This window comes from Macaca nemestrina, chromosome 13 (genome assembly GCF_043159975.1).
Source record: "Macaca nemestrina isolate mMacNem1 chromosome 13, mMacNem.hap1, whole genome shotgun sequence".
Taxonomy (NCBI): domain Eukaryota; kingdom Metazoa; phylum Chordata; class Mammalia; order Primates; family Cercopithecidae; genus Macaca; species Macaca nemestrina.
In genome coordinates, this window is record NC_092137.1 from 9,135,772 (window position 1) to 9,146,985 (window position 11,214).

The 11,214-nt window shown below is 45.4% G+C and overlaps 1 protein-coding gene across 4 annotated transcripts in view; it reads right to left on the reverse strand.

The window, feature by feature from the left end:
• Positions 1-10,926, reverse strand: part of LOC105486520 (membrane bound glycerophospholipid O-acyltransferase 2) — a 146,476-nt gene extending 135,550 nt beyond the window's left edge. For 2 of the 4 annotated variants that reach the window (XM_024794312.2, XM_071076197.1), the window contains exon 1: positions 10,628-10,920. Coding sequence is in view for 2 of the 4 variants with exons in the window: in XM_011749422.3 (XP_011747724.1) it covers positions 10,628-10,702 (75 nt within the window). In the remaining 2 variants the exon portion in view is untranslated. Of the gene's footprint in view, positions 1-10,627 lie in introns of all 4 variants that reach the window. The other 2 variants (XM_011749422.3, XM_071076198.1) reach the window with 2 other exon arrangements.
• Between the last annotated feature and the right edge of the window lie 288 nt (positions 10,927-11,214).

An 11,214-nucleotide genomic window follows, 5' to 3' on the forward strand; every position in this document is an offset into this window, starting at 1 on the left:
TAAAATGGGATGTTACATCTTTGTCCAATGCCTAGACAGAAGCAAGGCATGCTGGTCAGAGCCTGGGACTTCCCAGAAGAATGTGGTCCACAGGGTTGGCAGCTGGCTGGTCGCCTGGCTCAGCAGAGCTTTCCCCACTCCACAGGGACACGAGTTTACCTGTTCCTTTGAGCTGCTCTGGGAGGATCTGTCGATGACTCATCCGCTGCTGCCCAAAAGCCAGGCTTCCCTGGACTGGATGGATGGTTGGAGGACATGGAGGGTGGGTGAGATATCCCAAAGGAGTCTTTCTAGAGGGCCCTACTAAAGGGACACTAAAAGTGGCAGTCCTTTGTTCTCCATCGATAAAGACAATTGTGCAACTGCAGGCTTCTTTTATCCGAATCTCTTGATTAAAATGCTCATAAAGCTTCTTTTTCCAACCACACCTGACATTGTAATCATCCAGCTGAAAATACTGGTACCTCTCAGAGTTATATTCAATTGTTTTTGAATAATCCAGCCAAAATCCCCCAAAATTCTTCAATGCTTTGCATGTCCCCAGCCTCCTTTTAAGTAACCCATTTGAAAAAGGTTTCTATCCCTCACTTCTTACCTAAGAGAGACCTGCTGCTCAGTCCTTCAGTGAGCTTAACCACCAAAGGCATCAGAATGCTCAAGACTCCACAGCGGTAAGAGGCACAGTCCAGCTGCAAGAGAAAGCAGCTGCAGAATGACCAGAAGTTGATTTGGGGAGCTCAGTCTGTGTAGAAGCTTGTCGGCCAGTGAAGTGAGTGTCCACAGATTCCCCAGCCCCTAACCTGCCTTCTACCTAGCCCAGGAGGCGTGAGTGCCAGTGAAAGACAGGAAAAGTGCACAGTTACCAGGAAAAGTCCCCTGGGAACACCTAGCACGACCCCACCAGACCGCACCTCTCAGAACCTGGCCTTCCTAACTTCCTCGACAGGACCTGGCCCTCTCTACCAGGCTAGGTGCTCCAAGGAGCTGTGGTGTTATAAGTCTGAAAATCACTGCATTCAACTGCAGTACTTCCGCTGTACCCTGTGTCTTGTTCACCACCTGGCATATATAAGACATTCTACTTCCTGTAAAATGGATGACAGAGAACACTCTGCTAGGCTCTGAAAAATGTGAAGACTTAAACAGCATGGTGACCTCCTCAGCCCCCGGAAAAGCACTTAAAGTCAGTAACACCCAAAGCACCAGGTTCTGACTCTGTGTGCATCATCTCCTCAGTGCTAACCACAACTCCGTGGGGAGGGACCCACTATGTGCCCTATTTGATAGATGAGGAAACTGAAGCGAATAAAAGATCAGCACCTTGCCAAGAGCACCCAGCTAATAAGTGACACTCAGAAGCTAAGCCAGTCTATGTTTCATCACACCAGCCCTGCAGACTCCAAACATGCTCCATGCCAAGAATGGTCCTAGGCAGACGGGACACAAAGATGAGTAAGTGGAGGTCCTTATTCTTAAGAAATTTAGTTTGGGAGGGAGACTTGTAAAGCAAGCAAAAAAAATTCAATGCTCCAGGTGTTATCAGAGTAGAATACAGTGAAAGTGGGGCATGAGGGGACTGTTCAGAGGACCCTAATCAACAGGGCGGCCCAGTCACCTGGAAACATCAGGCACTCTCTCACAGCACTGCCTCCTGGAGTTGGAGGGCTACTCACACATGACAAGGAGCCAGTGGAGAGGGGTGAGGACCCCGCATGGGATCTTGCCATTAACTCTTTCCTAAGAAAGAGAGAAAGACTGGATGACACTGGGCTTCTGCTGTACAGAAATGGGACACGCTGGTTAGTCCAGAGCACAGGCGAGAGGTGGATCAGGACTACCAGGGGCCTCTCTTCTCTCAGTCCTTCTCCAGAACACTGGCCTCATGACATAAATGCTGCATGGGATGTGAGACAGCTGTCTGAAGGGGTCCCAAGTCATGGGTCCACCCGGGATGCCTGCAGCCTGAGGCTGAAGTATTACAAATACTTATGGCATGTAGGTGTAGTATGCATGAACATATGATGCACACAAGATACCGAAAAAGGGAGGAAAGGATGGGCAAATCTCAAAATGCTTCATTAAGGAGGCACAGGCTTTAGCTGACTATTGAAAACCATGGATCTGCCAAGCCAGAAAGTGTAGCAGGGATTTCAAGAGGAAACAGCTTAATCAAAGGCAAGGAGTTAAAAGAAAATGTATCGAGGAGCATTTTAAGTAATTGAGTATGCAAGTACTTGAAGCAGCAGAAAGCCAGGATTTAAATTCCAGCTCGCCACTTCTGCATGCATTGCTCTAAGCAATTTACTTGGCATGTGTGGAAAGAGTGTGAGAGTTTGCCAGGGGTCGGGGGTTGAATAAGCCATCCTTCGGAAGGTCTAAGCCTACCCCATCAGACAGAGGCTCTCAAAGGTAAGCTCACGGTAAGAAAAGAACTGCCACATAGTCCAGCAATTTCATTACTGGCTGCAGTGAGCTGAGATTGAGCCACTGCACTCCAGCCTATCTCAATTAATCAATCAATAAAATTTTTAAAGGAGGGAAAAAAGAACCACATGGAGCAGGCTCTCTCATAGAGCAGGCCAAAAGGGACACTTGGCCCAGGCCTCCCCTTCGGGGAGGACCCCAAATGTAGACTTTCAACATTTCTGCACATGAGATTATACGTACAGTCACCAGAGACGCAGTGACAGGATTGAAGGGAGATGTGTACATCATCCAATTCCAGTCTTGTCTTGTTTCAGGGCCAAACTGCCTACAGTAGAGTCCACTATGAATTTTATTTTTCCCTTGTGACTATATTGTCAATAGCATAATTATACTGCCTTATATTTTGGTGAGTACATGTTAATGTGTTAAATATAAACATTTTTTAAAAATACATTCCATTTTAATAAACTTTTAATAACACGAAGAGCCTAAAAACTTTGGTCCAAGTCTCTTACCTGTGATGGTGGCGGGAGGTGGGGGGAAGGAACCCTGTCAAAAAGGCAGACTCCCTGGCCCTCACTGGGTGTAGCCTGAGTACAGCCTGGGAATGTACACTTTTAGTAACAATCCCCAGTGATTTTTGACACAAGTGGTCTCAGAGCCACACTTTAAAAAAGCACCACAATGGCTCAGCAACATGGAAGCTGTGAAGAGTTTAAGCAAGGAAGTAACTGATGAGTGCTGCGTGTCTCAACATTTGCCACTGGATTCAGCTCCGAGTATCAGAGACAGAAGCCTGATTATAACGGTTTTAAGAGTGAACTGGAATTAGGAAATCAACTATTCTTTCAAAATGTATGACTAAGAAGAAAGAGACAAAATAAGAATGCGCATAAAGCAGTCTGACAACAAGTTTTTTATTTGTATTCATCGGGTAGAGAAATAAGTAATACTGAAGTAACCCTAACGTTCTGGATTGTATTTAAATGCCCCTTTAGATCCACTCTCCTCTCTATTCTGTGCCCCCAAAGCACCAACTTGTCCTCTGAAGTAGACTCAAGCAGGAGACTAGAGGATGGGAGAAGCGAAAGGCAGGGGCATGCTCTCCCGGCCGCAGCCCTCACTCAGCTTCGCTGGAGGCTGACTGAGTCCTTCAACTGGAGGCCATCGCTCTTCCTCCCCTGCTGCGAAGAAGCCCCTGCTCCACAGCCACTATCTTGGGGTTCTGCTCCTTCCTTCCCCCTTGACCCTCCACGTCTAGTACAGCTGGCTTGGGAACTTCGCTATTCCTTGCTATTTCCCAAGACCTGCCCACATCTTTGTAAATAGCTCTTTAAGTTACCTGGTTGCCTTAGTTACCTACTTCAATCTGTCTCTCTTACCAGAACCCTGAATGACACGTACAACATTAAGCAGAATGCAAATGCCAGAACAACGCCAAATCCAAAATACTCTCGTGGCTCAAATAAGGAAGCGGTCACATCAGATGGGATTCAGAAAAAGATTCGTATGGAGGGTGCAGTGGATACAGGAAGGATGGTTAGGATTGGGAAGCCATGGTAGAAGGGGCACGTCACCAGTGCCTGTTCCTATCTCCTGAATCCTGAGCCTACCTTTCCACCCATCAGCTGCCCCACTTGCCACACACCACATACTGACAAAAGCCTGCTTCAATCACTCATAGCACACATAAAAATCATTAAAAGACCACTCTGCTGAGGGTAATATTTATGGCTGGTTTTATTTTAAAGGAATCTTACCAAGTGCTATCATTGTAGAGTCCCACCTGTTAAACCAACTGGAGCCAAAAGCTGAGTGTGAGTTGTTTTATTTCCCTAGAAAGTTGGCCCTGATGGACCCAATAAACAGAGATGAGGGCTATTTGCACCTACAGAGGCAGTAACAACATAGGAAGCATTTTTAAAGCAGGGAGACAAAGAGCTCTTGAGCAGTGAGGAAGCAGAAAAACCACTTTTGACTCCAAATTCAAAACTAGATTTTAATCCTAGTTTAATCACTGTGTGGGCATATGACCCAACCCAAGCCTTGTATTTCCCTTCCTAAAAAGGAAGTCCTAAAGATTAAAAATGAAATACATATGAACAGATGTTAACTTCTCAAAATAAAAACAAATTCCAGAAATTTGATAATTTGTAAAGAGGAAGAAACTGTGCATCGAATATCTACTAGAGGCCTGCCATTTTACAAAGATTACGGTTTCAATCTTCACGATAACCTACAAGTAGGTACTACTACTTATTATTATCCTTATTCTACAGATAAGGAAATCAGGGCTTAAAGAAAAACATAGTGTTTTACCAAAGAGCACAAGGTTGGCAGAGTCTGGCTGCCAACCTAATCATGCCATTTCCACTACACCACTGCCCTACTACTTCCTCTTAATGAAGGACAATGAAATACAGGGAAACCTATATTAGCTGCAGTTGTTGTCAGGGCTTGTGGTATTTTGCTTAGCTGCTCTGAATTAAACAGAGGGGCAGTTTCAACTCTCTTTACTATTGAAAACATCTTCAAAATTTAGTAGTTCACTTTCCTCCTCTAAATTTTTATTTATTTTCTCTCCAACTTGGTCCAAAAAGAATTTGGGCAGCTTCATCAGTTAATAAGACAAACAGAGAATCATGGAATTTTAAAACTAAGACCAACACACACAGAGGAGAAAACTCATTCATGTATAGTAACATATCTAAAACTGTTAACTGTGACAGGGGCTAAAATACAGATTCGAGATTCTCAGTCCCATATGCCTTCCTGATGAAAAGGAATCGTCCACAGCAGACTGTCGGGATTTTCATGCTCTCGTGATGAAGACTAATGCTCATTATGAGTGTAAAAGTAGACAGGAGAGAGATATGAGTTAAATATTTATGTTCTAAACCTAGAGCATTCAAATGGCAAGTTGAAAATAAAACTTTGATCTGCTTGTTTTGTTGCCATTCATTCACCTTCTCTTCCTAAAAGTCACACTCTTAAGAAGGCTCAATACTGAGAACTTCACCTGTTTCTTCACCTATGAAACGGAATTCATCATAGTATAGACCTGCAGAAAGATTAAAGAAGTGAATGTTTTAAACTACTCTTTTCCCTAACATCAACTTCACTTCACTGGTTACAGTGCGGCAGGGGGAATATACAGAAAAGATCAGTCAATGAACTGTCCCAAAAGGAAACAAAGATCTCGTAAGCCCACAATGCTTTCTCTCCCTTACACGCATCATTATTTTCCCTGTGTCAACCACAACCCCTAGCCCTTCAGTGTTGACTTCAGGCACCTTCAGTTGCTCTCCACCTTTCCCTCCAAAAATATGATCTAAAATAATGATCTACCAAAAATACTTGCCGTATATTACTAAGACTATAAACTAAAATTGACCTTTTTTATTCAAATAGTAAATACCATACATGCATGCACACACACCCGTGAAGCTAAATACTTCAGGCCTTGAACTTTATCTGACTTCACAAGGTGCTGTGAGGATTTGATTAAATAATATAATCTGTATGAAACAGCTTTGAAAACTGTATTAAGTGTTAGACATTATAATTATTATCTGACTTTGCAGGATTAGTAACATATAACCGTTCCTCCTTCCCCTTCCCCCTCCAAACCTTTCAAAAGATCCTGAGTCTCCATCTTGCCCCTCTCCCTGCCCAGAATTCAGCACATTATCTCTAAAACAATGACCCCTGTCCCTAAACACGGCTGCTCAATGACTTTATACAGGCCAGTTTCATCCCTAACTGGCCTTCTGCCAAGTATGCCATCCTGGATATCACATCACTAGAGAAATTTACTCTAGTTTCATAGCAGTAATTACAGCATCATGAGAAATAAGGACAGAAAATGGTTAAAAAGGCAAGAAAGAGGTGGGAGGGAGGGAGGAAGAGGGAAAAGGCTAGATAGCAACCTCAGTCTGGTAACCGGGAGTTAGGCAAATCAAATGTAATAGAGTATAGGGTATGTTAAGATTGAAAAATAAAAACTCTAAAAAATAGGTTGATCTGGGACATTTAATTATTTTCTTGTTTCATTTTGGTACTCGCTTTCGAGTCTTAAAAATCCAGCACATCAGCAACTATTAATAATAAAGAACACAGATACCTTCAGTGATTCCTGATGTCGTCTAAATAGCACATTTGGGCCTTTTCTTGGCACAGCTCTTTCTCAGTACAATTCCCTCTTCAAAACCCACTCTCCATACATTCCTTTAATCATAACCACCTACCAAACATTACCCTAGAAATAAAGTCATCTGGAAAACAAGGCCTAGAAAGGCAAACATCAGATGCTGGATACTTCCTCTCTTAAAGCATCAGGTAACCTCACTTAATAGATTCTATATTGTTATTAAAATTTAAGGCCTACTGAACAAATACTATGGCTACCTAAATTCCAACACCTCTGGAATTCTCAGTAAAGATGAAACAGCACAGGAGTCTACGGCAAAGTAGTCTTTTGCTTCTTTTCCTTCCCTGGCCTCAGCCTAACCACAAAACACTTCCTCCTTTCTGCTACCTTGCCCTGCAAGGTGCATTCTTACATTCCATGCAGACCCATAATTTCTATCATCTCATAAATTCCACACTTACCTAGTAAAAAGTCAATTGTTTTTCTTACACTAAAATCCTTTTCTTCCTCAGACATCAAACAACTGCTTTTATAATTTCCTAATTTTTCAAAACACTGTTAATTAGCACATACCAAATTAACATACTAACAAGTTATATTTTTACACTCTTCATTTCCTGATTTGTCTTTTTCCTGTTGAATCACACTATCCGATTATAACAAATTCATAAGCCTTCTCTCAACTTGGAATAAATTATTTACATTATAAAAATTTTCTATTTTGCTCAATTTAAAAATAATAGATAAATGACTTCAGTCATCCAATTTTACAAAATTGAGATTTAGTTATTCCAACGGCTTCATCAACAAGAAAGTCAACTCTTAAGTGCTTCAAAGAAACAATTTATTATCACTACAAAAAGTTAATCCAGTATTTTAAAGCCTTGCTCAAAGAGAAAACAACTCAAAGTACAGTCACGTGTCACTAAATGATGGTGCTATATTCTGAAAAATCATTAGGCAATTTTGTTGCTGTGTGGATACCATAGTGTACTTACGCAAACCTCGATGGCATAGCCTGCTACACACCTAGACCAGATGGTACAGCTATTGCTCCTGGGCTACAAACCTATACAGCAGCATACTGTACTGAATACCATAGTAAGTAACACAATAGTAGGTATGTATGTATCTAAACATAGAAAAGGTAGAGTAAAAATACAGCATAAAAGATTTAAAAAGGTACAGCTGCATGGGGCACTCACCATGAAGGACTAGAAGTCACTCTGGGTGAGTGAGTAGTGTGTGAATGCGAAGGTCCAGGACTTCACCGCACACCACTGTAGACTTCATAAATACTCTACATTTAGGCTACACTGAAGTTAGAAAATACATTTTCCTTTCTTCAGTAATAAATTAACCTTGGCTTACTGTAACTTTTTTACTTTATTAACTTTCTAATTCTTTTATAATAGCATAAAACACACTGCACAGTTGCACAAAAATATTCTTTTTGTATATTGTTATTCTATCAGCTTTTTTCTAATTTTTTTTAAATTTAAAAAACAATTAAAAGCTAAGACACAAACACACACACTAGCCTAGGCCCACACAGGGTCAGGATCATTAACATCACTGTCTTCCACCTCCACAGCCTGTCCCACTGGAAGGTCTTCAGGGGCAATAACACGCATGGAGCTGCCATGTCCTATAATAACAATGCCTTCTGGAATATTTCCTGAAGGCCCTGTCTCGGGCTGTTCCACAGTTAACTTTTTTTTTTTTTAATAAATAGGAGTATACTCTAAAACAACAATAAAAAGTATAGTAAATACATAAAGCAGTGATGCACTTAGCATTATCAAATATTATGTACTGTACCTAACTGTGTAGTTTTATACACAATGTGCTAGATTTCTCTAGGACTGGCAGCACAGTAGGTTTGTTTACACTGGCATCATCCCAAACACCTAAGCAATGCGTGGTGCTATGACATGACAATGACTACAGCTTTACTAGGCAACAGGAATTGTTCGGCTCCATCACAATCTTATAGGACCACCATCAGACATACGGTCTGATGGCCAAAATGTCACTATGCAGTGCACGACCGTGCTACACAAAGTCAGGGTTACACATGGCTGTACAAATTTAGAGTAGTCCCACGATACCAACTTAAGACCTTTAGCTAATAAAGAAGGATGTCAAAAATTTTAAGTCCTGTCACTTTCCCTTGATTCTCCTGCTTATTTCAGTACTGAAAAGAACTTTCTCTGGATGCTTAAATGAGTTCATTAATATAAAATCACTCTAAAAAGTTATAAGCATTATATAAATGAATAGGTATTATTAGCATATTTAAGAAAATATTTCAGCATAGCAGGGACAGGCAGGGCTACAGCAGACATGGAGTGAAAGGGAAAGAAAGGGGGGAGAGAAAAAGAGAACGTGAATATGTGCCCATCTCTCTGAAAGAAATGTAAGTGTATAAACCTATCTCCCTTGCTCCTCATCAGCAAGGAACTTCTCAACAGACACCCACCCTGCATTTGCTGATACACTGGAAGCAGCCTATTTCAGGCAGGAGTGTGATACGCTAAAAGGTCATACACTGCACACCAGTGCGGAAACGTCAGCAAGAATCCTCCGCAGGGCCGAGAGGATGAAAAACCCTAAATTCTGGTCAATTTACTAATAAAGAGAGAAGAATATTTTCTTCAAATACACGATCAATTTCACTACCATACTTCATTAGCAAGACACACATTAGAACTGTTGTTCAAGACAGGTGGGGGATAGGTACTTTACTATTAATCAGAAGTTATGGCTGCGATGTGGAATTTCAACAGAAGCCACAATTGTTTAACACTCCTTCGACATACTTAAGGCGACTTTATTTAAAACAGTAAAGCACAAAGCAGCTAGTATCCTAATGTCAGGTTTCCAGCTTGCTGCTATGGAAAGCCGTCTGGACAAGAAGGAGTCCCATATCGAAATGAAATCCCTGAAGACTAAATGACAGCAGCACCTTCAAGTTCAAGACAGTGAACCTGTATCCCGTGTGAAGTGCAAACACTTCCAGGTTAAGTACACTTGAAATAATTGTAAGCAAAATTTCCAAAGTTAACTACCTTTAGACTGGGGCTAGAGCAATCACCTAACTATACCCCCGCCCGCCCCCCAGCCCCATTAACAACTTCCCTAAATCTCACTCTCACAACAAAACACTTCCAAACTTTCTTTTCTCAGTGAAAATGGCGCTGCTTTTCCCATCACAATGCTGTTTATTTCTCAGTAATCCTTAGGCCCTTTAAACCATCAAACTCGATTGGCCTCATTTAAATGCCACCCTTCCCTAGACACTGTCAAGAGCTTTTTTGAGGGTTGAGCAAGGAGGTAAGGTGGTTGTATCAATCTACAGGGTTGCCACTTTCTCAGCTAGAATCCTGGGATTAACTCCCTCTGACTTTTCTTCATAACCTGTCTGCCTTCCCCCAAACTGTTGCCTCTGTCTCTCTTAAGCCACAATCCAACGCAAACTGTCCCCAAAGTGCAGTAGCGCTTAAGCCTCTCCGGGCCCCTCGCACCCATCGACGCCGTCTATAAGGCACCCAGCACACCCAGACCCAAGCATCAGCCTCTCCAGGGGTCGCTCAGAGGCGCGCGCGGGGCAGGCAGCACCACGCCGGGCTCACCAAAGCCCAGCCTTCCGCACCTTTTCTACACCCCGGTCCATGCACACCGGGGGCTGCTCCGGGACCCGACCACCGAATCCGAGCGCCGCTGCCGCGGAGGGCAGGGACGGCATGCACACCCGCATGCCCATACGACCACCTTCCCCGGGGGCTGTCGCTGGCAACAATGCCCAGCCCACCCCCGCCAGGCCCGGGGCTGGAGGGCTGGGGGGCCGGGGGCGCACTGACGAGGGAGGGGGCTCTGGGACAATAACCGGCTTGTTGCCCCCTCCCTTCCAGGGAGCGGCGGGCAGGGGGGCAACGGGCGCCCGGCCCCAGCCCCCACCCTCCTCCCGGGCCCCCGGTCGGGTGGCACCACGGCAGGGAGGAGGGGCGGCGAGGGCGCGACGCCCGGCGCCAGGGCGCCTCGGGGTACCTGGTCGATGGGCAGCTGCACGGCGTTGCTCAGGGGCTGCAGCAGGGTGGAGCCCGTGGTGCTGGTGGTGGCCATGGCCGGGCCTCGGCGCTCCGGCCGCCCGCGCCGCTCGCCCGCTCGCGCTGTGCCGGGCGACGACGAGGATGGGGATGCAGCGGCGCGCCCGCCCCTGGGCTGCCCGCGGTCTGAGCGCTGAGCGGGGAGGGCCCGGGAGGGGCCGGGGGCGGCGCCCGGCTCGCACCTCCCCCTCCGCCGCCACCGCCTCCCGCGCCTGTCGCCCCCGACCGCCCTGCACAGGCGCGGCCCCTCCTGCCGTAGCCCCAGTCGTCCCCGCCCCGGCGCCCCCGCCGCATCCCCGCCCCCGACTTCCAGCAGCTTCCAGCGGCCCCCTCCCCACCTCGCGCGCTCTCGCTCTAGACAGCTGCGCGACCCAATCGCGGCGCGGCGCCCTGACGCCCGCAGCCAATCAGAGAGCGCCGGCCGCGCCACGCCCCTCCTCTGTGCCGAGGACCCGGGCGAGGGCGCTGAGGCGCGGCCGGGGCTGCCGACGGAGGGCGGCTGGCGAGCGTCGTGGGGCGCGCTCCTCG